This window comes from Colletotrichum orchidophilum (genome assembly GCF_001831195.1).
Source record: "Colletotrichum orchidophilum strain IMI 309357 chromosome Unknown Scaffold_11.1, whole genome shotgun sequence".
Taxonomy (NCBI): Eukaryota; Fungi; Ascomycota; class Sordariomycetes; order Glomerellales; family Glomerellaceae; genus Colletotrichum; species Colletotrichum orchidophilum.
The window spans coordinates 15,075-41,490 of NW_019172967.1; the positions used below are offsets into that span (position 1 = coordinate 15,075).

The 26,416-nt window shown below is 54.7% G+C and overlaps 10 protein-coding genes across 10 annotated transcripts; 5 read left to right on the top strand and 5 right to left on the bottom strand.

Moving 5' to 3' along the window:
- Positions 1 to 471: 471 nt before the first annotated feature.
- On the bottom strand, positions 472 to 1,739 carry CORC01_01983 (KH domain-containing protein; the record flags this gene model as incomplete). Its single annotated transcript, XM_022613635.1, has 3 exons — positions 472 to 609; positions 664 to 1,274; positions 1,331 to 1,739. 3 exons carry the CDS (start codon positions 1,737 to 1,739, stop codon positions 472 to 474), a joined length of 1,158 nt encoding a protein of 385 aa, XP_022479726.1.
- A 3,812-nt stretch (positions 1,740 to 5,551) lies between these two features.
- Positions 5,552 to 7,762, bottom strand: CORC01_01984 (uncharacterized protein; the record flags this gene model as incomplete). Its single annotated transcript, XM_022613636.1, has 1 exon — positions 5,552 to 7,762. One exon carries the CDS (start codon positions 7,760 to 7,762, stop codon positions 5,552 to 5,554), a length of 2,211 nt encoding a protein of 736 aa, XP_022479727.1.
- A 1,173-nt stretch (positions 7,763 to 8,935) lies between these two features.
- CORC01_01985 (DEAD/DEAH box helicase) lies at positions 8,936 to 10,651 on the top strand (the record flags this gene model as incomplete). Its single annotated transcript, XM_022613637.1, has 1 exon — positions 8,936 to 10,651. The coding sequence occupies one exon, from the start codon at positions 8,936 to 8,938 to the stop codon at positions 10,649 to 10,651; it is 1,716 nt and encodes a 571-aa protein (XP_022479728.1).
- A 512-nt stretch (positions 10,652 to 11,163) lies between these two features.
- On the top strand, positions 11,164 to 13,074 carry CORC01_01986 (uncharacterized protein; the record flags this gene model as incomplete). Its single annotated transcript, XM_022613638.1, has 1 exon — positions 11,164 to 13,074. One exon carries the CDS (start codon positions 11,164 to 11,166, stop codon positions 13,072 to 13,074), a length of 1,911 nt encoding a protein of 636 aa, XP_022479729.1.
- A 529-nt stretch (positions 13,075 to 13,603) lies between these two features.
- On the bottom strand, positions 13,604 to 14,632 carry CORC01_01987 (uncharacterized protein; the record flags this gene model as incomplete). The annotated part of the gene is made up of 2 exons (XM_022613639.1): positions 13,604 to 13,726; positions 13,880 to 14,632. 2 exons carry the CDS (start codon positions 14,630 to 14,632, stop codon positions 13,604 to 13,606), a joined length of 876 nt encoding a protein of 291 aa, XP_022479730.1.
- A 1,702-nt stretch (positions 14,633 to 16,334) lies between these two features.
- On the top strand, positions 16,335 to 17,345 carry CORC01_01988 (uncharacterized protein; the record flags this gene model as incomplete). Its single annotated transcript, XM_022613640.1, has 1 exon — positions 16,335 to 17,345. One exon carries the CDS (start codon positions 16,335 to 16,337, stop codon positions 17,343 to 17,345), a length of 1,011 nt encoding a protein of 336 aa, XP_022479731.1.
- A 1,097-nt stretch (positions 17,346 to 18,442) lies between these two features.
- On the top strand, positions 18,443 to 19,755 carry CORC01_01989 (uncharacterized protein; the record flags this gene model as incomplete). The annotated part of the gene is made up of 3 exons (XM_022613641.1): positions 18,443 to 18,538; positions 18,610 to 19,581; positions 19,639 to 19,755. 3 exons carry the CDS (start codon positions 18,443 to 18,445, stop codon positions 19,753 to 19,755), a joined length of 1,185 nt encoding a protein of 394 aa, XP_022479732.1.
- A 328-nt stretch (positions 19,756 to 20,083) lies between these two features.
- On the bottom strand, positions 20,084 to 21,007 carry CORC01_01990 (peptidase M76 family protein; the record flags this gene model as incomplete). Its single annotated transcript, XM_022613642.1, has 2 exons — positions 20,084 to 20,311; positions 20,405 to 21,007. The coding sequence occupies 2 exons, from the start codon at positions 21,005 to 21,007 to the stop codon at positions 20,084 to 20,086; spliced, it is 831 nt and encodes a 276-aa protein (XP_022479733.1).
- A 1,187-nt stretch (positions 21,008 to 22,194) lies between these two features.
- Positions 22,195 to 23,865, top strand: CORC01_01991 (glutamate 5-kinase; the record flags this gene model as incomplete). Its single annotated transcript, XM_022613643.1, has 5 exons — positions 22,195 to 22,243; positions 22,298 to 22,485; positions 22,544 to 22,654; positions 22,708 to 22,978; positions 23,075 to 23,865. The coding sequence occupies 5 exons, from the start codon at positions 22,195 to 22,197 to the stop codon at positions 23,863 to 23,865; spliced, it is 1,410 nt and encodes a 469-aa protein (XP_022479734.1).
- A 244-nt stretch (positions 23,866 to 24,109) lies between these two features.
- On the bottom strand, positions 24,110 to 26,010 carry CORC01_01992 (uncharacterized protein; the record flags this gene model as incomplete). The annotated part of the gene is made up of 4 exons (XM_022613644.1): positions 24,110 to 24,760; positions 24,828 to 25,367; positions 25,434 to 25,656; positions 25,985 to 26,010. The coding sequence occupies 4 exons, from the start codon at positions 26,008 to 26,010 to the stop codon at positions 24,110 to 24,112; spliced, it is 1,440 nt and encodes a 479-aa protein (XP_022479735.1).
- Between the last annotated feature and the right edge of the window lie 406 nt (positions 26,011 to 26,416).

The window sequence follows — 26,416 nt, forward strand, 5'->3', positions numbered from 1 at the left end:
GGGTCGGGTGTAGAGTTGCTGGCCGATTTTCATTACTAATGTTTTTGAAGCAAGCAACTCTGCTTCAAAGAGGTATCCGCATGAGGTAATCATAAGTCGTGCCGTATGTTCGGTTTGGAAAGGCTGAATACAATCCCTGTCCGTAGACCTAGGGACCTCTGATGCCTGCCCAAACGTAGACCGGAGGACCATCCTCCCAAAAAGCAACTTAACGTGTTCGAGAAAACGGGAAAGTGAAAGTTGTTGTGGTCCCACCCCGGCGACCATTGTTGTGCGCACGTCTGGGGATCCTAGGCCCAGATATTCGAAAGTTGGAAAAAAGCAATTGAAAAAGTGTTTTGTCGCGTCCCAGAGATGATGTTTTGAAGTGTGACACTTCTCATCTCAGATAATGGGCCTTGCGGCCATTGTCTGCAAGTACCAGCACCTTAGGCCTGACGAACTGAAAAGGGACGATTCTGAAAACGCTTTTTACTCAGGAGAGTTAGCCGTCTGGCGGCGCATCTTCTCCGCCTCGAGGTTCTCATAGAGAAGGAAGAGAGCGGACTCGTTAGCCTTGGCAGTACCCATAATGGTGAACATGCGTTCGCCACTCTCGTCATGAGGAGCCTGGACAGGTCAGTTATCTTGGGCACGGACGTGTGTGGTAAGGAGGTGTCGTACCTTGGCAATGGAGATGCGGGCTCCAGAGGTCTTTCTGATCTCAGAGATCTTGCTGCCAGCACGGCCAATGATGCAACCAACCATGTCAGCAGGAATGCTGATGTTCTGGGTCTGAAGCTCCTCGCCATTCTCATCGTGAGTGGGAGGGCCGCGGGAGGCAGCGTCAGAGTCGGAGCGGCGGCCGTAGGGACGACCGCCACTGCCGCCACCACTACCACCGTTGTTGGTGGAGCTGAAGTCGGCACCGTTCCCAGTGCGCATAACGCGAGGAGTAGAGTACTCCGAGTTGCGACCGCCACCGGAAGAGTAGCTGGTCGAAGTGCCACCAATGGTGGAGGTTGTTCCTGGCTGGGTGCGCACAACCGGGTTGTAGAGGACAGTGCCAGTACCTCTCTGCCAATCATCAACCAGGCACTTACAAATCTCCCAGATGGCTCCCTTGATGCCTTCGGGAGTGCCTTGAACCTCGACAATGCGCTCGGTAGACTGAGGAAGCATCTCTTTCTGAGCGACCATACGGACGCCAGAGACATCCTGGATGTGCTTGATCTTCAAGCCTTGACGACCGATGATGGTGCCCATCTGGTTGTGAGAGATCAAGAGCTTGATAGCTGAGATTACAACGTTAGCGACATTCTCTTATGCGCACCACAAGAAACAAACTTACGATGAGTGCCGGTGTTGGAGACGACACCTCCCATACCCATAGCGGGAGCACCCTCAAGAAGAGCGCGAGCGACAATCGCGTAGGCCTCAGAAATGGCTTGGCAACCACCGGTGATAGTGAGAACACGGTCGTGAACACCCTGGACAACCTTGCTGACACCAGCCTTGACGCCAGTCTCGTCGCGAAGTTCGGCAACATTCTTGCCCGCCTTGCCAATGATGACACCGGCCTCCTTGGAAGAGACGATGGCTCTCAAAGTGAGCTGAGAGCCGGCGTACTCCTCATCGGTGCGAGGAGCAGGCTCTCCATCAGGGCCGAGACGGGTCTCTCCATCATCGAGCTTGAGTTGGTCAAGGGAGCCGACAAGGTCGTTGCCGTTGGAAGCGATGTTATCCTGGGTAGCAGACATCTTGAGTGATTCGAAAATGCGATTGGAGAGAGTGGTTTGGACGAGGAGTCTGAAAACAAGCCGTTAGTACTCGTTGCACATTAACCCAACATGACACAAAAATGGGTCAACGTTAGAAGTTCTGTGGCGGAAACAATCAGTGCAGGGCAAGGGAGGGTAAAGGTCCGCAATATTGCAGAAGTTGTGTTTTTCGACCCATCCCTAAGGACGGCCAAAATAAGAGGGCAAGCGCAATGATTTCCACACCAGTGGACGTCTTGTAGTCAATCGATAAGATTGCCCAGTGACATCCCACAAGACACCATGGCCATGAGCGTATCTCATCTCACCCATGGCCGCGGCCATGACACTGGAGATGGTGTCCGGTAGAAGAGCTCTTGCGGACAGAAAGTGGGGTGGGGGAGCACTGGTGGTGCGCGGGGTGGTTTTGTGTGGTGCTACTTACCTTGGTATTTTCCTGAACTTTTAAGCGGGAAGGCGCAGGCTTGAAGTGGTAACAGCCAATGTAGAAGTGTGAGATTTGTGGAAATTCAGCTGTCGAGCAATAAAGCAGGACGTTAGTGAATTGAAGCGGTAGAGTAGCAGCTGCAGTCTCTAGAGGTTGGTATGTTGGAATGCTTTGGTGCAGGTCGTTCGCGGCGGCGGATGTAGTTGCGCGGCGGCGGGGAGGATGTGGTGGATTGAAGTGGGTGGTGGATCGGGAAAGTTGGGAGATGGAGGGGTAGAGGTGTAGATGGGTGAGGTAGAAGAGCTCGGGTGGGAGAGCGGATGGGAGTTGGAGTGAAAGAGTTGAAGAGGCCGATGTGAGAGGAATTTTTGTGGAAGAGTTGGTGAGGTGAAGAGGTGAAGAAGAGGTGAAGAGTTGGGGGCCGGGAGAGAGAAGTGAGGTCGGTGGTTCGTGGAGAAGTGAGGTGAAGGAAAAGAAGAGTGGGAGTGGAAAATGGGAGGAGAAAAAGTCGGTAGGTAATTGTGACAGAGATGGGAGGGAAAGTGCGCCTCAGTATTTTTTTTTCCCTACTTCTCTTCTGGCTGGGCTGGGAAAAGCAAAGGTAAGGTAGAGGGTACTTACGATAATGTGAGGTGAAGGAGTAAGACAGGTGTACCCGGTCTGGCTGTTGAAGGTCTTAGGTGCTGGCCGTTTGGCTGTCCACCAGTGGTGCAAGTAAGTGGTGGTCGAGAATGGGCCCTGTAAGTGTGCAGGGGAAAGAATTGGGGGAGCTCGATGGTGGAAGAAGGGACTGTCTGTGAGGGGCTTGAGTGGGCGGGAAGACAGGGCAGGTACGAGAGTGAATAGAGGCAAGCCCGTCCAGACTCCAAGGCTGGCTACTCTTGACCCCACCCGGACGCAGCTGATCACGTGTACCTCTCAGGCGGAAGTTGGCCGTAGTAATACATCTCGCAACGCTAGGGCCATCGTCATGGCAAGTATCTTGCCCCTCCTGCACATGCTTCCCGAGCTGTATCTGGCCTGTACACCTTACTTTACCTTGGACGGGACCCCTCCACACGACATGGAGCTTACCCAGCACTTGGGCTCCTTCCTCCCGAGGGGCACTCTCATTCTCCCGTCCGGGCGGCGTTAAGAAACTGGAAACACATTTCATTGCGATTTCTTCCCTGGGACTCACGGATGCGACTTTGGACATGCGGCAAAGGCCTTGTGAGGTCGCGACTGGAGAAGGAGGAGACGAGACACCAAGCAGCTGCATCCAAGCTCTCCCCTTCAAAACCCCTCGACTGTCTCAATCTTCCGTCACCTACCTTGCCTTGCCTTACCGGCCACCACCGCTCCTACGATGACCGAGATCCTTCCCTCAGCACATGAGCGTGAAGATATCTATCTCTCCCTCTGCTCTCACACCATTTACACCTCATCGAGGGTGGGGTGCAAACTTTGGATCAGGGCCCTTACTTCAGGCGGCCTCTTGGAGTACATGTCAGTACCCTTATTGTAGCCCTCTGTCGGACTGACCCCCGTCAGGACATACGACAGGGAAGAAGCATTCCCGACCGTCTCGAATCGTCTTCCATTCCAGGGTTGGGTCTTCCAACGTAATGCGCATTGCTAGCCTACCCGGGATCTGGTGGTGCCTGACCCGGCCGCATCGGGGCTTTCGCTGGCGAGCATCCAGATCGAACAAGTGTCCAATCGAAGTTGCCATAGTTTGCCCAACTTGCGACACGCGACATGCGACCAGACGGCTCTTGTGGCCCTCAGTCATCTCGCTCGGATCACAATCGCATCTGCACCTCAATGACATATAGTTCCTCAGGGCTGTCGCAGGCTCCAGCCGCAGCGCATCAAGCGTCCCAAGCTCCAAGAGCTGACCAATTCTCCAACACCTCGGAACGCCCCGATCAACAAGGGAACTTTGCTGCTCCACCCGTCACCGCGCTACAGCGTGCGTCAACGGTGATCCAGCGCGGGTACAAACGATTTTGATTGCTTGGCTCCCCGCCATCTTTTCCTTATTGACACGCCGCGCGGGCGGCCGGTCAAGTTAGTGCGGCCAACAGTTTGGCGAAACGGTACAGATAGTTCCAGCCTCCCCCTCGTCCCGGTCTCAAAACGCCACTCGTCGCCTGTCAAAATGGCATGTCAGAAATCCCATGGGAGCCTGCGCCGTATTGACTCAGCGCACACAGAGCATCCGTACATAACACCGGTATACGGATATCCAGCAAGTTTTTTTCTTCTTTTTTTCTTTGGCTTTCCTGTCGCTAAAGGAGAACTCTTTGTAGTACGTAACTCGATGCCGCATCCTCCGCTGTCCGGACTACGCGGGAAAAGCAATCACGACAGATTCGCTTAAAGAGGAGAGCTGCAACGTGCCCTCACCCTGTGCCAGCCTCCCCGCTAAATCACCACACGATGCCGTCGCAAACATTTGACTAGTTCCCGGCCATCCGTCGCTGCTGGGACCCTAGCCCTCAGAACCGCGATACCAATGGGCAATATTCGAAGACTTTACGTCTTCAGCATTCCGGATTGGCTAACAGAGGCACCCTAATAGCGGGGTCAAGCGTGCCATCGACAAATTCACGAGCAACCCTTGCGTAGCATTTGCCTCGAGGTGGCCTGTTCACTGACCATTGTCCCTCCTCCTCTCATTTGATAAGCTTTGGCTCGGCGTTGATTAGATGGGATTCAATTTAGAGAGCTGGCTCATCAACGGAGCCGCTACAGAATTTCGGCCTGAATCCTATCCCGCAGCCCCTCGCGTGCAACCCTCGAGAGCCACTTCACTACTACCGCAAAGATAAATTCAACCTCTTGCGCCTTTGCAAATTTAGGCGTCGTTAAGCTCGAGTGCTCCGCCAAGTGATGATTCAACACCGGTTGACGTATTGCACGCGACCATTGCCGCGGCCGGGATACCCTGATGTCTGATAGGCGACACTGGCGGGAGACGCGCATAATGGCCAAAGAGACTTAGCAAGCGGTAGAACGTCTAAAGGGACGACGTGGAGACCGCGAGGTGAAAGATTTCCAAGTTCCTGCGGGTAACGATTTGCCCTGAAAGGAACCCAAGCAAGTTGATATTCACAACACTTCATCGCGTAGAAGACGTGTCTTGGCAGTTGGCGCCTGTTGAAGCGACGTGGCTGTGGGATCATGAAATGGTGACACTAACGTTATCTTTGGTTGCTTAAGCTGAATGCTCTTGACATTGAAAAGATGGCCGCCCGTTCCATGCAAATGAAGAACTCGAGGTATCATGTATGTGCAGCGCAGTATGTACAAGATGTGGACTAAATCCCGTCGGCCACTCCAATAACGTCTCTCTCCCTCTCTCTCTCTCTCTGTTTCTTCACCTCTGCCGCAACTTCTTCTCGTGCTCAACCCAAAAGTTCTTGCAGGCCCTGTGGCCCCAATGCTCAACCCACCATTCCCCAAAGCTGTCCTCGACCTCAAAGTCCACCTTGCTCACACGCTCATCCCGCTTCAGACCGCAGATCACGCACGGCTTGGGCGCCGTGGGCACGACCTTGGCCGTGGAGACGGGAATCGTCTCGTTGAGTTCGGGCACGCGGAGCTGGTCCCGCGGATTCTTGGCGGCGGCGCCGGCAGAATTGGCCGCCGCGACGGCGGACCGCAGCCTGCCGACGTGCTCCCTCCACACGCCCACCACGTCCGTCGCCTCGCGTTCCTCGCGCGCAGCCTGCGCCTTGTCAACGCCCGCAAGTTTCATGCCCTTTGCGCCTGCGGCGGAGATGGCCATGCCCTGAGACAAAAACTTGTCGCGGTGCCAGCGGAGCTTGCGACCGGCGATGACGCGAGCGGCAACAGTAGCGAGGAGGAGGTAGCCGCGGAGGAAGGTCACCGTGCTCGGGTCTTCGAGGATACGTTTCCTGATGGGGGCCGCCATTTGGGATGTGGGCTTGAAGAGTGAGGAGTTTGCAAGGTCGAGGAGCTGGGGGAAAATGGAGAGGATGACGGAGGGAGGGGGAATGTTGATGGGTGGCGGGGCGTCGTCCGGAATTTCTGAGAGTGGTGCTGGTGATGCTTCTTTCTTAGGTTTAGGGGCTTGTTTCTTGTCGTTTGTGGTGGTTTTTGGAGCCGGAGCTGGGGTTGATGACTTGACACCGTCGATTGCGTCCCAGTCCCAGCTCTCCGGGGGTCTCGACGAGTCAATCGCCGAGGGCTCGTCGTCGGGGAAGTCTTCAAAATCTGGCCAGTTTTCCTCCTCCTGCGTCTTCGGAAGGTTAGTGGTAGCGGTGGGCTTCTTGGCGACGGCGGCAGTGGACGGCTTCGTGGGCGAGGTCTGTCCGAAAGCCGGCCAGGCCGTGACGGGCGTGGGCGACTCAGGCTTCTTGTCCTTCTTGTCCTCCTTGAAATCGCCATAAGTCGGCGTGGTGAGGCCAAGTCCCGGAAAGGGGTTGCGTTCCTGGAAGGAGGGGGACTTGGGCGCCTGAGGATACGGTGAGGCGGGTGCGTTGAGGCTCAAGGAAGAAAGCTGAGGCTTCTTTGGCGGAGGCTGCGAAACGGGAAAGGGTTCGTCGGAGAGAGAGAGGAGGTCTATGGAAGGCGGCTGCTGCTGTGTGGGTTGCGGCGGCGGCTGTCGTTGAGTCGGCGGCCTTGAGTCTAGAGTCGGGCTCATGTTCGCGCCTGGGAAGGGGGTCTGAACAGTTTCGAAATCCCCAAATTCGTCATCATCGTCGTCGTCGTTACCCCCCTGAAGCTCGAATTCCTCCGCATCAAAGAGGATGTTGGGATCCGACTGTTTAGCCGGCTCCGGGCTCGGCTTCTTCTGAGACCCATACATCTGACTGGAGAATCCAGGGCTCGGCTGCGGCTTTGCAGAGGGCGTCTGGGATGAGAATCCTGGGCTGACTGGAGGCTTGGTGCCTGCAGCCTGCCACGACAATCCGGGGCTGGGTTGACGGTTTGTCTGCTGCCATGATGGCCCTGAGCTGGCCGCGGGTTGCTGGTTCGGTGACGGAAGGCCGGGACTGGGGATGGGCGACAGGCCCGAGCCATAGGGCATGTCGACAACGTTGATGAGGTTGTTAGTCATAAGATCAAACGTCGAGGCGCGCGCGATGCGGTTCCGAGGCGGCGGTGACGACCTCGCCTTGTTCGTCTGTGGGGGCATCACGAATGAGCGCTGGGTCGGCGTAGGTTCCGCAACCTCGAATTCACCCCAGCCGTCGTCGTCCTCAGCAATCTGCAGAGTCTGCTTCGGCTGCTGCTTCGCGGTCGACGAGGAGGTGAACCCCGATGAGAATGCGCCGAAATCACCCCATCCACCGCCGCTGCTGCTGCCGCCACCACCACCACTTGGCTGCTGCGGCTCAAAGTTGGGCCATGGTACGGTTTGCTGAACCGGAGCCGGAGCGGCCGTGGGCCTGCTGCTGACGTTATTGCTGGTAAAGGAGGCAAAGTCAAAGAGGTCCGTCGACGATGCCGTAACCTGCTGCGGGCGTTGCGGCTGTAACTGGCCCTGCTGGCCCCCCGTTTGGTTTTTTTGTGACGGAGGGCTTTGATAAAAGCTGTCGAGGTCCAAGAGATCGGCGCTCATTGCATCGGCTTCGTCACCTCTGGATACGCATGCTTTCTGACCCAAGCTGATATTGGGATGTGTCCTCACAGGACCCGAGGTCCGAGTGTGAGAGAGAAAAAAAGGAAAGCAACGGCGAGGGTTGAGAAGACGCTGACGTTGGACGGGTGACGATGGGGGAGACAAAGGACGAGAAGTCTAGATAGGGCCGACGGGATAGATGACCTCTGAAGATCAGGTTAATCAAATAGGGGATCGCCCGCTCGGCAAGACTGACTGGTCAATGGGGCTGAGAGACCAAGGGAGGTTCCACGGGGCCGGGATCGATTGGGCGGATGACCTGAGCTGAAGTGCCGGATTGGGGGGTTCACGGTGACAGAGGGCCTAAAATGCTTGGGAAGTTCCTTGCAGTGCGCCACAGCCACAGCTGCTGGTAGTACCTATGCGGGACGTCCCTGGCCAAGACGTCTACATTGTACGGCGAGTCCGTTCGCTAGGGACGGCAAAGATCGGACAGCTGCCCAGCCTTACAACATGGCATGCTCTTCCCTCGTCACATAGTATGGATAGTTGGTCTTGCTCTTAGATTGCTTCAACTTATAGGTATAGTCAACTCCATTGATTGTGGTGAAATCGATCACTATGTATACATGTCTTTTTTGGCTTCATTGCAGACTGTGATGGAAACCAGGAGCCAACAGCTTACTGCTGTTATACTTTGATATAGAAAACTTCCTATTTGACCAAGATTTCAAGGTTGTCGACCGAGCTGTTCATCATTCGGCAGTTGATTAAAAGGCGTCGCCAAGTCGATGTGACGAGAAGAAGACGCTCAACTCAAGCCCAAGCCCGATGCCTATGGGACGACCCTCCAGGCAGTTTGGGTGGCGCTGCCAAAAGTCGGCGCGGAGCTTAGACCACGCCGATTACGTGGGGGTCGGGCGCAGAAAACTCCAACTGAGCTCGTAAAATTTCATGACAAGGGGATGGAGTCTGTCGGTCTCCCATCAACAAGCTTCAGCTCCAATTTCGATTCCTTTGCGATCGCTGACCATGTCGTCGCGAACGCTGGCATCGCTATGCCCCAAATGTCATTTGACATTGCGACCGCAGCCCTTCCCTCGCCTGACGACTTCGCCATGGTTTACCCAAAGCGCCGGGTTGCGCTCACTGGCTAGGGGGAAGCCATCACGGATGGTCCTCTCAGACGATGTTGCACGACCCCGAAACCGAGACGCGAGGCCACCGCGACGACAAGTTGAAGGGCCTTTTGGTGGCATGAATCAGAAATTTGCGAGAGTTCCGGAAGGCCCAAGGCGCACGGCACGTCCACCCAACGCGAGGGATGCGAGGGATTCGAGGTACTCGAGAGGCTCTTCAACCAAGTTCGGCAAAGGCGATTCCCAGACCTCATCCGACCCGAGAAAGGCTTTGAAGATGCAGCGGTCTCTGGCAGGGGTCTCATACGGAAAGAGAAACGTTCTTAAGGATAAGATGCAAGAATACGAATCGTTCGACCAATTCAACCTCCTTCCCCTTATCAAGGATGGCATCAAGGACGACCTGCTACGAGGAATGGTGGACATCAAGCCAACGCCCGTCCAGAGACTTGCGATCCCGGCCATGTTGGGCCAGTCTAGCGCATTCAAGGTCAGGGGCGAGAAGAGGCAGGACTTCCTCCTTGCAGCCGAGACGGGTTCCGGCAAGACGCTGGCGTACATGCTGCCGGCTGTCAACGCCATGAAGATCGCCGAGCAAGCCAACCCTGAGATCCGGTCCTTCATGAAGCGTTTCAAGGAGGAGAGGGCCAGAGAGGAGAAGGCCAGAGAAAAGTCATCCAAGTCGAAGAAGATGTCTACCTTCGACGAGCCACACCCAACCATGGCTAGACCTCGCATAATCGTCCTGGTCCCTTCGGCAGAGCTCGTCGACCAGGTTGGAAAGGTGGCAAAAACGCTATCGCACGCTGTCAAGTTCAAGTCGGAGAAGCTCTCGGCCAGCCTCAATGCGCTGACGATCCAGCGCAACTTGTACTCGCCTCGTGGCGTCGACATGGTGATTACGACGCCTCACCTGCTGGCGTCGATTGCCGACTCCGACCCCAACATCCTCTCCCAGGTCACCCATCTCATCGTTGACGAGGCGGACTCGCTCTTTGACCGAAGCTTTGCCCCAGTTACCACGACCATCATCGACAGGGCGATGCCGTCGTTGAAACAATTCATCCTCTGCTCAGCAACAATCCCCAAGAGACTGGACAACTACCTCGCAAATAACTTCCCCGACATGACGCGAATTACAACGCCGAACCTTCATGCTATCCCCAGAAGGGTTCAACTCGGTGTAATCGATGTTGTCAAGGACCCTTACCGTAACAACAAAAATCTGGCCTGCGCCGATGCCATCTACACTATCGGCCGAGAAGCTTCCAAGCATGAAGGTCCCATTCAAGGTGAAATCGACGTCCGCCGAATCATGGTGTTTGTCAACGAGCGCGAGAAAACAACGGAGGTTGCAGAGTATCTTCAGTCCAAGGGCATCGATGCCATTGCTTTGAACCGAGACGCAGCCGAAAGTCGCCAGTCCGAGATGCTGAACGCATTCACTTCACCAGAGCCCTTGCGCTCTGTGTCATCGCCAGAGACCCCTGTATTAGGCAAGCGATCGCTGCCCAATACCAAGGTCATTGTTGCCACCGACTTGGCTTCCAGAGGTATTGATACGTTGGCTGTCCGCCACGTTATTCTTTACGATGTCCCACACACCACAATTGACTTCATCCACCGTCTGGGAAGAGCTGGTCGCATGGGGCGACGTGGAAGAGGTATTGTGCTCGTTGGCAAGGATGACAAGAAGGATGTCGTTGCCGAAGTCAAGGAGAGCATGTTCATGGGTCAAGCGCTCATTTAGTGAGTACCCAGAACAAGGATAACAAAAGCCACTGTATAACAAATATGTAAAACACCATGTATATTGAAAAGGATACAGTCGAGGTACGAGGATGGGATGATACACAGATAGCTAATGAAACAATTCCTACCAACCAACAGATCAAGCTTGCACCAGCAACACCCCCTTTGGAAGGCTTGGATAACGTTCGATAACGTCATGCAAACTTGACTGCTAATTACTGCTTGTTGACAGCCTCTCCAACGCAAAGTGTGGCTGGTGCTGTGGCGCCAGCTCTCTGCTCTCAATTTGGGAGTGGGTCGCGAACTGGGTCCGAGTTCGCGACGCGTCCCGCCTGCAGGCGTTTCCCTCCCACACCACATCAAAATATCACAGACCCTCCGCCGTCCCATCCCTATCTCAGCCTGACGCCCCGGCCTGAAATTGTACAAAATCCTTCACGTCAAATTATACAGTAACAAATAGCTGTTACTCAGGGCGTTTGGTAGATTCCCTCGACGACAATCCCCGCCATGCCACGACCCAAGCGAGCGCGTCGCGCACCAACCCAGCCGGTCGCAGCTGCAGCTGAAGTAAGATCGAGCCCCGCGCCCGCCTCGGGCAGCGACATCTACAGCCACAGCGATCGCGAACATTCTGTCATAAGGAAGGAGCTCGAACAGGGAGATGGAAGCGGAGACACATCTCTTTTCCAGGAAGGCCCGTCTACGCGTCTAAGCAGGAGTTCCAGCCTGCGCCAGAGGCAGGTGCTAGACAAGGCGGGTCACGCATGGGACGAGACCACGAGTAAGCTGGAGGACGCGGTCGAAACGGCGGCTTCCAAGGCAAAGACCTCCAGCGAACAGCAGAAATCGGATTCTTCGGTCGAGTTGGGACGGAAGACACGCGCGACGCCGGTTCAGCAGCGCAGAGACACGACGGGGTTGGATCTGGACGACGAGATGTTTACGGGGCTTGACACGACTCTCGGCGACGACGAAGATGATGCCGCTGCTCCTCCGAGTGCGCCGCGGTCCGAAGCCTCGACTTTCAGCGTCAGCCACTTTAGACGGAGGGGTCGCGCGCCGAGTATCAGTATCAACAAGGACGATGCGCCCATTAGACCAAGCAGTCGTGGGGTCGGTGGTACCCCGAGTATTAGCTCGACCTTCAACATTGGTCTGTTCAAACGCCGTCAAAGAGAACCAAGTATTCTGGGTACGGCACAGAAGGAACGTGCACAGCGGCCGATTGAGTTATCATCCGGATCCGAGTCCGATGAAGATGGTGAAGACTTTGAACCTGAGGCGGAGTCGACGCCTCTCCAGAATCGCCGCAGAACACAACCTCCTCCCGCGACTGAGCTCGAATCAGAGTCCCAGCAGGTTCTGGCGCCGGATTCTCAGCCCACAGAGAAGGATGCTGAGCCAACAAGCGCTAGCTCACGAAAGCGGAAGAGCATAGAAAGCCACGAGGCGACTGAGCGTCCGGGAAAGGCGTCACGGACTGAATCTGAGCCCGCGCCTGAGTTGGACGATGACGACGACAGCGACTCGGAGCTCTCTGAGCTGCCTTCTCCTGTTCTGACTCCCACACGGCCTTCCGCTTTCCCGAGGCCAGTCACCCCGAACCAAGATGACATCATGGCGCCTCCTGAAAGCAGCGACTCGGAAGATAATAACGAGGCGTGGCCCGACATCCGCACACTTGCAAAACAGCGCCGGCGCCAAGCGCCGGCCACACCTACGAGAGATGGCAACATCTCTGATGCCTCCTCACCGCCCTCTCTCACCCATTCGCCCAATTTCCCGGCGACAAGGAATAAGTCGAAGCAGAAGAAGCAGGTCAAGGCGCCCAAGGTCACGACCGCGGATTTGACAGGGCTGCTGCCGCGCAGACGCGCCAAGAAGAATCGAGATCCTTATGGTATGGATGACTCTGAGGATGAAGACGCGCACAATTCCGACACCGCCCAGGACGACGACGAGCTTTCCTACGCGGATACTAGGACTCGTTCTCGGCGGGCAAAGGCGACGCCGCTCAACCGCAGCACAGCCAATAGACCACCATCCCGCGGTGGTCGAGCAGCGGCAGCAGCGGGAAAGCCGAAAGCAACGCCGCCAAGTACTCGCGCCTCAACGCGCACTTACAGCCGCAGACTATCGGACAAGGAGAACGAGGGTGAGGGCGAGGGCGAGGGCGAAGGCGAAGACGAGACTGAGAGCGCCGAAGCAGAGGCAGGAGCGGAGCCCGAAGCGGGATTCGAGGGTGACAGCTTCGCTCCCATCCGAGACGACGTTCCCGAGAGCCAAGAGAGCAGCGATCCCGCGCGGAGTGCCGACGAGCTGAAGAAGGCAACGCGCAAGTTCAAGGAAGTTGATCGCTGGGAGCTTGAGTTTGAAGAAGTGACTGAGGGATCATCGCCTCAGCGAGATGCGCGGTGAGAGGAAACAGGAGGGCAAGATTGTCTTCAACATGGGTATTTGACTGGGTTACTAGCTTGGTGGAATAAAACGGATGGCACGGTGTTTCCAAGGGGAAGGACGGGAGTTTTTTGCGCATGTTTATTTCATGAAGCCGGCCAGAACTTGTACCGATGGGGTTGGGAGGTTTTCTTCGTGGCTTCGCTGATATTGAGCTTTGGCGTACACGCTGTGTTGTTGTCTTTGCTGAATAGCTGGCGTTGATGTCCGCTTGTCATCATTTTACAACTCTCCAAGAGGGACTATAGTCAATTGACAGCAACAGAGCTTGATTCATATTTCGCAAGAAGTAGAGTATGTTTCAACTCTGTTCATGATGGTGGTCATTGATTATCTCTCCAGGCACCGTGATGCCTACCTACGATGCCGTAAGACTTTTTGCCCTCTTTGTCCGAAACGCCTTTCCTTGACCTAAAACGCCAGCCAGCCCCCTCACGAGGGAGGAGGAATGGTCATATGAAGCAACACGCGAGGAGCTTAGAGTTCTGTCTCATTGGTCGAGGAATACGCTCTGTACTGTCTGCTCGACCGTCGGCAGCAGGTTGTAGAGCAAGTTTGGGTCCCGCAGCGCAATGACGATGTCATCCGGCAACCTTCCCTCCATAAACAGCGACTACACAAAGGGGTATTTCTGTTAGCATTTTCAAATTTCACATCGAGGTTGACTTCGTATTGCCTCTCATAGAAGAGAGAAAGAGAGAGAGAGAGAGAGAGAGAGAGCCACCAAAAAAAGGAAGGAATAAATAAAATAAAATAAAAAACTCACCCGCTTGACGCTGTCAAAGCTATCCTCCTTGGCCGTGTACTCCCGAATAACCTCGTCCGTCTCAAAATCGACGTACACCCTCGTATCCCGGATCCGCACGATAACATTGTCGAGCCGCATGAACAGCCTGCAAAGAAGCAGCATGCGCTTCTCGTGCACGCGGACCTTGACGCTGACGATGGAGATGCCGTTGTCGTCGAGCTCGCTCTCGAAGAGCACCACGTCGTCAAAGAAGAGGATCGGGTCGCGGCGTTTGAGAAGCTCGAGGGGGATCTGCCTCGTCGTCGTGTCTTCTAGCCTGTTCTTGTTCCCGTTCTCGCCCTCCTCCGCACCCGCACTGGCTGTAGGCTCCTTGAGGGTACCGCGATACTCGGTGGAGTAGGACCAGTCGTACGGCTTGACGACCTCCTTGATACCCGCGCTCGTCTTCTCGCGCGACGAGGACCAGTCCCGCGCATACGCGACCTGCAGCATCTTTTTATCCGTCTTGTCGACGGCGTCGAGCGCGTCATAGGCGTTGAAGGCGATGGACCAGCCCGTGGGGACGTGGGATACCGAGACCAGGTTGTCGCCAAAGATCATCTCGGGTACGGGGATGCCGAGGGAGGCCGTCATCTCGTCGATGGGACCGGCTTTGGAGATGGGGAGCTTGCGGGAGGCAACGCGGAAGTTGCGCTGTGTGTGGGTTGTCGTCGCGGCGGCTAGGCTGGAGGGGGTCGGGAAGGGCTCGTTTGGGTTGGTTATGTGATTCATCTTGGGCGAACTTGTCTCCAAGTTTTTTCTTTTCTGTGTGAATTTTATTGTTTCGGGTTGGTAAAATCTAAAGAGCGATCGCGCAGGCGGTGTTCGCAGTGAGGCAAGGTGATGAGGATCGCGAGAGGTGGAGGTTGGAATTGCAGCTCGGATCGGAGGTAAGGTTGCTGCTGACTTGCAGTTGGAGCTCTCATTCAGTTGGGGGAGAGAGAGGTGGTGATGGTGGGGTTGGCGGGGAACACCTAAGAGTCTCGGGACCCGGATCCCTGCTTGTCTCGGTGACGAGAGGGGACTCGACGTCACTTTGGCTGATTCACCGAATCACACAAAAACCGTGTGAGCACAACAGGCATTGAAACAGTGAAACGGGTCAGTACCCTAAGATGGATATCATTGTAACTAAACATAGGTTTTAAAGCTTCAACTTTCAGCATCTAGAGATACTTAGATGTAAGTTCGACCTATCAATCATGTTTTCTGCAGTCGTATGTCACTTTGGTCAATGACTTACCGATTGAATGGATTGTGCGGTACTTCAGGTATGATGAGAGACACGAATGTATAACGTATGTACCGCACCGCATTGAATGATTATACATATACAATTGAAATAGATACAAAAATTGGTTCCTTTGCGCTTGATAAGAATTCTCTTAATGTTGTCTTCTCCGTAGTGTGCATATATATAGCTATCGTACGTTAGCAAGGTGATGAGAATGGAGAAGCCATCTATCTCAGAAGGGTGCCTTGGGTTCCTCCGATGAGACAACAATGAACGTTTATGCTCTACTTGTATCCGTAATTCAACGAGTCTGCAGCGCTGTGGTACGCTTAAACTCCGTTCTCACCGTTGAAGCCGGGAATTGTGTAGCAGGCTGGAGGTGACGTTCCCGTATCGCGATCCATAATCCTAAGACTGACGCCGGTAATCAACACCTAGAAGCTTGCATTCGGCTTGTGTAAAGTCTAGCTGTCTCCTTATCATTCCAAATGAATAATTAGAGAGTGATGGGAGAACATAGGCTTGACATCTTTGACAACTCAAGTAGGATTACAAACTGCGTGGAAACCATTCCGACCATTAAGTCATATCCATCTATTCACTTAAATTCAAGACGTAAGCCCTACTACCGCTCATCTTCCGATCCAAACACTAGAAGTTGGGACTTGTGGAAATATGGTCTGTTCTTGCAAGAGCATCCTTCGCTGGAAGGACTGAATAGGTCGAAGTCGACCATAGCCGCAGATCAGCAGGGGCTGCTTGACGGACTCAAACGAGCCATGAGAATAGAGATAAATGAGCTAATTGGACGAGTCATGGTTTAAATAATTCTCCTCGAGTCTTAAATTTGACTTTTGAAACCCGATCTCACGGCAGTCATAGACCAGACGTATCTCCGGTAAGCCACCCTAGTGGTGTATCAAGACGCCCAGCCTTTAGATCAATTCGTTTACCCTTTTTATCATCGCAACCGATACCATTCGAATTCCAGCAGCATATTAAATTTCCCGAGGACTTTTACAAATGGCCTACTCGCACAAGCAGCACAGAGGTCGACGCCCAGCTCCGTCCCAACCGCGATTCAACAGCCACTTGCCATGGCGCCATGCTGCTCCCATCACGACAGCTGCTATAACAACAGCAAATGGAAGGACCATTAATACAGCGAGTGTCTCCGACCATCGTCCCTCGCCTTTAGCAATGTTCATCGAGAACGCCGCACGGACAGGGTGCAATGTGACCATGCCAGCCAAGTGCGACAGATGCGAGCGGGTCATTCAAGTTCCCGTGCCCCAGCAATGGCTTAGCAAGTTGGATGAATACCAAGGCCGATTCCCTGTGCGTTCAGGTCGCTCCCATCGATATTGGAGCGACTACGTAGGAGATATACCCCTCCGTATCTCCTTGCAGGTTTGCCCTGGTAACGAAGACGGCAGCTGTCTTGCAATGCGCACCCTCGAGGACACGAAGACTTGGTGGGAACTGAAGGAGCTACCGGGAACATTTGCAGCGGACCAGACATGGCTGCAACTTGGCCTCCCATCCGATGTGGGACTTTTAGCGGCTCCAGGCTGGCAAGAGAAACTCCAATCCGCAGTGGAGGATGCTTTCAGAGACGATCCTCCCCACCTCAGGTTGAACAACTCCTGGGTTATTTACTTCCACTGGCGATGTGCTTGGCATTTCTTTTGCCTGCGCAAAGGAGGTATGAGGCACGAGAACGCAAAGCTTCAAAGGATGTGGGGTAGTATTGAGGCGGACCTATTGCTCTGGCAATTCGGTATGCTCGAAGATGCAGATCTAGAGGCGCTGTACTGTACGAGTATCAAAAATCTCATGGGATTGATATCTTGTCGTTGGGACTACGGACTGACGATCCTCGAGATGTTCTTTGGGATCAGGCGGGATATTAACAAGGATCAGTTCAACCCCCTGAAGATGGCTGTCCAGCACGCTGATACGGCCATGAGAAAATACCTCTCGGCCTGCGTCAACAAGGCCGAAATGGAGCGGCACGTTCGACGGCGTGTTGCTTTCGCTGCGTTCAGGCACGTTGAGCAACACTTGCGCCGGTACGCCAACCCGCAGCAACTTGGGCTGTTCAACAGCCTGCGCAAGTGGCCATCTTTGCCCCTGGACGAGCTGCGCGAGGTATGCGTGGTTGAATACGACAAAGGCGTACTCCAGCAAGAAGTGCTTCAGAAAAAATGAGTCCAACGAGAGTGGCAACAAGTCTAATTGGCGATTGAGTCAAGTCCAATGAAACAGATCGGTATCAAACTCACTGCCGGAGTTGGCAAACACTAGACGATTCGGACTGACAGAAGTGCTCAACCATCCTTCTGGCGAGCTTGCAGCGACAACCACCAAAGCCTTCCAGATGGGTTTCTGTCGATCTGAATCACGCTTAAAGCCAAAACACTCAGAGCTTGGAAAGGCATCACCTATTCGAGCGAGCTACAGGTCGTGCTTCTGGGTTCCAGTAGAAAGTTCATGGAGAAGCTGCGGAAGGAACTTTCTCAAGGTGCAAGGGAATAACTGTCGTGAAGATGGCCTTGAGTTCACAGGGTACGAGTACAGAAGCTTAAGACCTTCATTGAGGAGCATAAGTCCAGATATCGATGTTGGACTACAGTCAGTGTTAGTTGGACGCAAAATTGATCAATGTTAGGTATGCACAGCCTAGTCTTGGTGGCTCACTTGCTTCTCTCTCTTGTTTACCTAGGCACCGTCCACTCTTCGTATTTTCTGTTCCCGATTTCTTGAAGCGATAGAGACACGAACATTTGCATTTTGGAGAGGTCGTCATTTGAGAGGGTTGAGAATCAACATGTTGAATCTTGAGCATTCATAAGTGAGGGAGGCTGAGTTTGGTGCCTCCAAAACAACCTGGCTCAACCAAGCCAGGTCTGGAGCCACGTGCACGACGTGAAACACGACAGAGCGAAACGAGTGAATAGCTTAGTTGGATCTTGGATGAAGTGGGAAATGTGTCCATGTCAGACCAAAGCTGACAGCGGCTAGCTAAGTTGAGGCGGTCGTCCAGGGAGAAAGATGGGAAGTGGGGGGGATCTGAAAGAGCGGGGCGGGTCGCTGCCCTGGCGCCGGCGCCGTCGTTCCCCTGGCAACCATCCTCACCCCCGTTGTTTAGCTTCCACATCTAGCTTGTCCATCGTTACCCGAGAACCTTTCTTATTATCCTAACAACCAACTCCAGGTTCCTTGATTCAAAAACTCTCCAGTGCACTTTTTTCTAACCAACAGGGAACATTCGACTTGATACATCTCCATCACCAAGGCAAAGCAAGATGGCGACCCGGACGTTGGAATCGCGCTTTGAGCGCATGTCGGTAAACGACGAGAATGAGCCTGTCGACGGCGGCAAGCTCTATTCCAAGACTCAGGTTGGTCTCGTCATGCAGGCGCATGCACACATACTCGCCGTCTGATATCATGGCTGACGGTTGTCCCCTAGACTTTGGTGAAGACATCACAGCTCTCCCAGAGCTCGAGCAGACCGAACCTCATCAAGGTTGCCCTCCAGTCCCAGAGCACCAACGCCGTCGCCTCGGTAACGCTGCCATCTCAAAACGTACAACGGCAGGCCAAGAATCCTGCATCGCCCGCCCGAAAGCCCCTGCCGTCCAGCTCCTCGAGAACGTCCGACGAGGTCGTCGAGGTCGAGCGCAAGTCCGGCGTCTCCATCGTCCTCGAACCCTCAATGCCCAAGGTTTTCCACCTGGGCATGTTTGAGATCGGCCGGCCCTTGGGCAAGGGCAAGTTCGGTCGCGTGTACCTCGCGAGGGAGCGCACGAGCGGCTTCATCTGCGCCCTCAAGGTCCTGCACAAGAACGAACTCCAACAGGGCCGCGTCGAGAAGCAGGTCCGCCGCGAGATCGAGATCCAGAGCAACCTGCGCCATCCAAACATCCTCCAGCTGTACGGCCACTTCCACGACAGCAAGCGTGTCTTCCTCATTCTTGAGTTCGCCGGCAAGGGCGAGCTGTATAAGCACCTGCGCAAGGAGAGCAGGTTCCCCGAGTGGAAGTCGGCGCAGTACATTGCTCAGATGGCCTCGGCGCTCCGCTACCTGCACCGCAAGCACGTCATCCACCGTGACATCAAGCCCGAGAACATTCTCATGGGCATACACGGCGAGATCAAGATTTCCGATTTCGGCTGGAGCGTCCATGCCCCCAACAACCGTCGCAACACGATGTGCGGTACCCTCGACTACCTCCCCCCGGAAATGATCAAGCCCGGTAGCTCGGACAACTACTACAACGAGAAGGTTGACCTCTGGAGTTTGGGCGTCCTGACGTACGAATTCCTTGTTGGCGAGGCACCATTCGAGGATACGCCCGTGATGACCCAGCGGAGGATAGCTCGGGCTGACATGACTGTACCGTCATTTGTCAGTCCCGAGGCGAAGGACCTGATCAAAAAGGTTAGGCGGCACGAGTCCAATTTTTTCTTGAAGAGCAAATGCTAACATCATCTTTAGTTGCTTGTTCTCGACCCCGAGAAGAGAATACCCCTGGAGCAGGTCCAAACCCACCCGTGGATCGTCAAACACTGTGTGAAGGGCGAGAGAGCCGCCAACCGAGAGAAGAGCTCCTAATTAACGACCTTTATGATTCATGCATACATACCATCAAGGCATAACGGCCCTTGTAGGATTAACGGCGTTTTCTTCTTTGCGGTATTCAGGCGGGCTCTGATCTACAGCTTGGGGTTTTTCGGGGGGTTAGGTGTTTCCAATTGCATGTACGGGAGTTGGGTTCTGAAAGTCCGTCGTTTTGAAAATATCAAGAAACCAAAGAGCATAGTCATCATCCAAGCATTTGCTATTTGCCGGTGTTGCTTCCATGAGAGGAAATAGTACATCAGTAAAGGGGGGTATTGTTACACACGCTCGTGCCCGAGCCCGATCCTGTCTCCGTCGTCCATCACCTGTAGACCTCGTCAAAGGGCCGCGTATCGCTAAAACAGGAATCCCAGACCTGGTTGACGACCTTGGTCGCCTGCACGTCATCCTTACACCTGGGTCGATTGAGGACGGACTGTATTGCGCGCTTCCGCACGCAGTCCTGAAACTGCTGAGACAGGCTCCAGTTGCCTCTCGTGAACGCCTCCCTTGTCCATCTGCACTCGCCGCTGAGTGTTGATGCCCGAATCTGTCATCCAGTCAGTCAATTTCCCCTTTTCCCCTTTCTTCTTGCTTGTGCTTGTGCTTGGGGCCAGCAAAGCGTCGGACATGGAAACTTTACCTCTGTACACGCCGCATGCTTCAAATCCAGATCCCCCATCCAATCCACCTTCCACCTCAGGTGATCCCACGCGTGCACCATCTCGTGCGATAGCGTGTCCTCTAGGTGCTTCCTGTCCCTCACCTCATTGGCGCAGATCATGATGCCGTGAGCGGGGCTGAAGCCGCCGGATTGGCGATGCACCTCGCCGTCCTCGGTCAGGCGGGCCGGGCACCGGCGGCACTGGATGTTGGACGCATCGAGGGTCCCGTTGAGGGCCGTGATCTTCTCGTTGAGGAATCGCACGGTCGGGGAGAAGGCGAGGAGCCAGTCACGATGCTCCTCGCAGCGCTTGCAGTCGCGCTCCTCGTTGGCGCGGTACCGAGCCTCACGGTAGTGGAAGGCGCCCTCAGCGGTCATCCGCCCTGTAAGGACATTGAAGTAATTCATCCACCATTTTGTCTGCGGGTCGAAGCCGGTGCGGGCGGGATCGTTGCGGAGCTCGCGCGGTGGTTGTTTCTGCTGTTGCGCGGGTGTCGTTGCTGCTGCTGCTGAGGGGGTTGTCGCTGTCGAGGGGGCTTCGGTGGTCAGTGCCGAGGCTTGTTTGTCATCGAGGATCGTCATTTTCGGCGGCGTCTGTGGATGATGGATCAATTGTGCTTCGAGAGTCGTCGCTGATTCTGGGCGTTCACTACCTGAGGATTGGGTGATGGTTGGCCAAGGCTTGAGGTCGTTGATGGAAGATCGGGAATTTTTGGTTGTTATCGATAAGTCCACTAACGGGACGGTGCTTACCTTAGGTAGGAACCTTACTTGAGGTACCTTGGACATGCAGCAAAGACATTCATCCGCAACAGTCCGACATCTCATCATTCCATGACCGAGAGACCGCCCTCATTCTATCACTAAACTTTCAGGGACACAATCAGTCTTCCAAAACGGTAGTCTAGGAATGTTGAACGAGATATTCGATCAAGCTCCCTAACTAGTCTTCTTGAAACCAGGCGTTGGTGTTTTTTGCAGTTTGTCGCTCAACACAGTCCGGGCTGAACGCCGACTTGCCAAAGGCGCGCCTTATACCCATGCGATAACAACCTCGTAACGACATGACCAGCGGTTCAGCTCTATCGAGCGTCTTTTTCAAGACATTATAGTATGCCAACAACGAGCCATGGACGGGCAGGGATGATGGCAACAACCCGTCAAGGCCAACGGTGAAGATGCCCGCCGGGTGTGCCACGGCCTCTGCCCCGGATTTTAGGGTGAGGACATTCGCCCAATCACAGACCTCTTTTCCAGCTAAACTACCGGGCGTTCTCCCGCACTTTTCTCTACACCGGACGATCCCGATATCGGGCCATAGTTTTTTTACCCTGTCCCATCAACGCCGGCCCAGTCATAGGTTCAGCACCGGGTAAAAGAAAGGGTACTCACACTCAACATATCGAAAGACACGACAAAAGGGCGCGGTAAACCGATCAGGGGCCTTCCACATAGATATCACCATATCAGATCTAGGCGGATCCATTTTTCGTCCCAAAATTAAATTCGAACAACCGGGCTGGCTCTGACTGCTGGCAATGGCGGAAGAGGGCGGTACTACGTGTAAGAACGGGATCCAGTTATTTTTCTCCCCTCCTACGTAATGCGCCTGGTGCCATTTCTTTAAACGTCTTCTAGTTTGGTCGTGCCGTTCCGTTCTCGACACTATTTACACTTATTGGTCAATGTTGTTCTCTGATCTTGGAAGAAAGGGCCGGACGAGATTAGTGAAATTTGTTGACTAACTTGGGATATCATTGCCTGCAGATATGAAGCACCGCGAGGGCCGGAAACCTCTGACGGTGGTGCTGAAGCTCGGTGAGTCTTTGGCGGGGGCTGTTTCTGAAATAGTGCATACTAATCATCCCACAGGCACCAGCTCTATCGTGGACGAGAAGACACATGAGCCCTTACTCTCCATTTTGAGTCTCATTGTTGAGACGGCCGTAAAGCTGAGGAAAGATGGCCATAGAGTGGTCATTGTCTCATCTGGCGCCATCGGCGTCGGTCTCCTTCGGATGGAGATGGACAGACGGCCAAAGCATTTGTCAACACTACAGGTAAATCCAGACTCATGGCCTGGGCCTCCGGGGTGCTCAAGCTGAATGATACTCGCAGGCGTTAGCAGCCATCGGTCAATGTAGACTCATCAGTCTATGGGACGATTTGTTCAGTCACTTCAGACAGCCCGTCGCCCAGATTCTGCTCACCAGGAACGACATTGCAGACGTAGGTCGAGATGTGGAAATAGACCACCAAGTACACCGCTGACACAATCGCAGCGAACACGGTATCTCAATGCCCAAAACACGTTCAACGAACTTCTCGACATGGGCGTCATCCCCATCGTCAACGAGAACGACACCCTAGCCGTCTCTGAAATCAAGTTTGGCGACAATGACACCCTCTCCGCCATCGCCGCCGGCATGGTCCATGCAGACATGCTATTCCTAATGACGGACGTGGACTGCCTCTACGACAAGAACCCCAGAACGCATCCCGACGCCCAGGCGATCGAGGTGGTTGAGGATATTTCAAGTATCCAAGCAGATGGTACGCCAGCAGCGACTCTCCCCCCTCCATGTAGTAGAAGGGGGTGGCCAGTCTCACGTAAACTTCAATCAAGCTAACCCGACTCGCGAACTCAAGTCTCAACAGCAGGCTCCGCTCTCGGCACCGGTGGCATGATGACCAAGATCGTCGCCGCGAGATTAGCAACCCAAGCAGGCGTGACGACCGTCATCACCCGCTCCTCCAACCCGGGCAACATCGTCAAGATCGTCCGCTACGTCCAAGCCCATCAGAAATTCTCATCCTCCTCCCCGCGCCTCGACGCCACTCATCCGGACGGCGACGACCTCGATCACCACGACCACACCGAAGACCCGCTAGCGCAGTCGACAGCCTCCCTCCACCTTGACCAGGCCGTCGAGAAGCCCCCGCTGCACACCCGTTTCCTCCCCTCCGCGGACCCCATCCGCGATCGCCACTTCTGGCTCATCCACGGCCTAAAGCCCCACGGCACTCTCTACATCGACGCCGGCGCCCACAGCGCCCTCCTCCGGAAGGCAGGCCTGTTGCCCGCGGGCGTGCTCGACGTCGAGGGCAACTTCGCGCAACAGGAGGCCGTCCGCCTCGTCGTCGTGGACCGCTTGCACGTGCCCAGCACCAACGGAAAGCTGTGGAGCGGCACACCGGTCGAGGTCGGCCGCGCGCTCGTCAACTACGCCGCGCCCGAAATCATGCGCATCAGGGGCCATCAGAGTTCCGACATTGGGGGCCTGCTGGGGTACGCTGACAGCGAGTACGTGGCAGAGAGGCAGCACATTCGCATCTTTAGCCGGGAGAGCCGTCCGGTGACGCCGAGCATCGAGAAGGCCAAGGAGCAAATCGTCGAGGAGGTGATTTCGGGTATCACAGGGTATGAGCAGAAGACATAGACGATGTAGTTCTAGTAGACGCTCCGTTATGATCTACTTTTCTCCGTACAAGAGCTATGCCCCCAATGACTGCGTATCCTTATTCCACGCTCCGCCCCGAGAACTCCATAACCGAGAAAACCGCTTCAAAAACCAGAATGCTTGCAATCTTTGACGCTGTCTGGGACAAGCCCGCCAAGTAACAATACCTTGATAAAATATCCATGTCTGATGGATTCACGCACATACATACCCTGCTCGAGCCCTACGTGATGAACACTTTTTTAAGCTTATCCATGGGGTAAATTTCGCCGGTTCGCAAATCCTTAACCTGGTCTGGTGGTAAGCCGGACTTTTTGGCGTAGTCCTCGAGGCGCTCCTTGCCATATGCCCGACTATTCGGCAACAGCAGCAGGTCATGCTCGACGTAACTCTTTGTGTGATGCGCGTAAGGAACGTTACGGGCAAGGTCATTGAGTTCTGTTGAGCATATTGGACAAACGGACTGCGTGCCTGCGGTAGCCGAGGCATTCGTAGCCGTGTTAGCGTCGGCGGCGACGTGCGATGAGTTCAGGGAGTGGCAGGCCGGGGTCTTGAGGGCCGAAAGGCCCGACGAGAGAGCGATGTGGAGGAGGGGATATGAAGGTAGAGCCAGGAGACTATTGTGGGTGCGGGTAAAGAGGTCGGCGAGCGTGTTCCAGCGCTCTGGGCTGTAGAGGTCTGAGTACACGGCGTTGGCGGCGTTCGGCGGATAGGCCAGTAGACCGAAGGCCTTACGAAGCTCGTCTGGATACGTCGCCTTGAAAGGAGCTAGATATTTCTTCGCGTGGGTGATGGCCTCCAGGAGCTTGGGCTGGGATTGGGTGCGGACGAGCTCGATATACTGCTGGAAGCGAAGCATGAATTCGAGGTTACTCTAATTGCACGAGGTCAGTTTGCATATCAAGCGCGAAAAGGTGGGTTGGGCACAGGGCGAGACGTACATCCATCTTGCGTAGCTCCTTTTTGTTATCCTGGCACCAAGCGAGTGCCTCGACGACACTTTTTCCCCTGAGTGATTCTTGAATGCGACTCATCTGAACAAAGGTCTCGACGTCGACCAAATCATCCATGTTACGCTCGGTAGTGAGTGCCTGGGCGCTTTCATTGTAGCCATGACGAAGCAGGTAATCGACAAGCAAGCGGTCGAGGCGGGCGCGACTCCAGGCCTCGTACTTGACGTCATCGACGGAGTGCATGCCGTAAAGGTCGCCGAGATGGGAGATGCGGGCACCGGACTGACGAGTAAGACGAGCCTCTTCCTCGGCGTGGGCTGTGAGTTTGCGCTTGACGCCGCGCATGCGAGCGATCATGATATCGAGGTTGTGGAGGACATCGTCGGGCGATGCACGGCTGTTCACCGACGCTGTGGCGGTCTCCTTGAGCAAGGTCTTGATAGCTGTAGACTCCTTCTCGACGGTGAAGTGGGCGGAACGGAAGTTCTTGCGGAGGAGCTCGTACGGGAGGCGGAGGAGGGGTTGGTCCTGTCAGTTGGAATGGAGGTTAGTGCTGGAATTGGAGAGCTAGCTTCATATGACGCAGCGACGTACGAGGAGGAGATGGTCTTGATGCTTGATTGTAGCGTGCTCGTGGTCGCCCATCTTGGCGACTGTCACGGATGTGTCAATGGACTGCCGGACCTCTTTTGAATTCTCGTCTCTGCGCAGGATAGAAGTTGAACGCTGATGTCGTTGGTGTGGCTCAAAGAGTAAATCAGAGGTCGTTGGAGGCTGGTAGTTGGGAGGTCGGAGCACAGATACACTGATGCGGCCGCTAACAGTACCTTAGTTGACGTTATACTGCCGAACGTGGCGAGACCGGAGTCTCTCCGCACCAGACCTGCCTTTTAGGAAGTTACGGATACGACGATTACTTTGCTTCAGGTACCTTATTCTCGAGTAACCTAGACATTGGTGTCTGAAAAAGTGGCTATGAAGCACTGTTCATCAGACCTCCTACTAAAATCCTGACCCTTTGAGGTCGGCATGCTTGTCTCAAACCTTCCGCCTTACCCTCTGAGGTAATCCCTATCCATCGAATGACGGATCCGACGCGAAGTGCTCCTCAGCACAGACTACACGTGTGGCTCAAGGTCGCTTACATAAAGACAGAGACCAAGTCCTTCATGTGAATTGAGTGTGAGCTCGGTCCAGCCACAACCCCGCCCATCCAGCACCCCCAACTCAAATCTCACTTCCTGCGAGCAGTATAGCAGGATCGATGTGAGAGCCTGGGAGAGAGGCAGCGCTGGGGGAACGGGGCAGAGCGTGGCTAGTAAGGCTCGAGACTACTTCGGAGCCAGTGTGTAGTATCTGTCGTGCTTGTTTTCAAAGTGGAATGTCTCACAGTCCATCAGTCAAGTGATTCATGTTGGCAGCCCACGGGAGCATCAGGTGATTGACGAGGCTCGGCATTTCTCGACACAGACTCGTAGGGATGGATGTACGGGGTAGCTGAGGCTAAGGTAGGAGGATAAGCCCGCATTTTCAGACCGGTCGAAGCTACCCCTGCTATGGTCTAGTCTTCCAGTCCA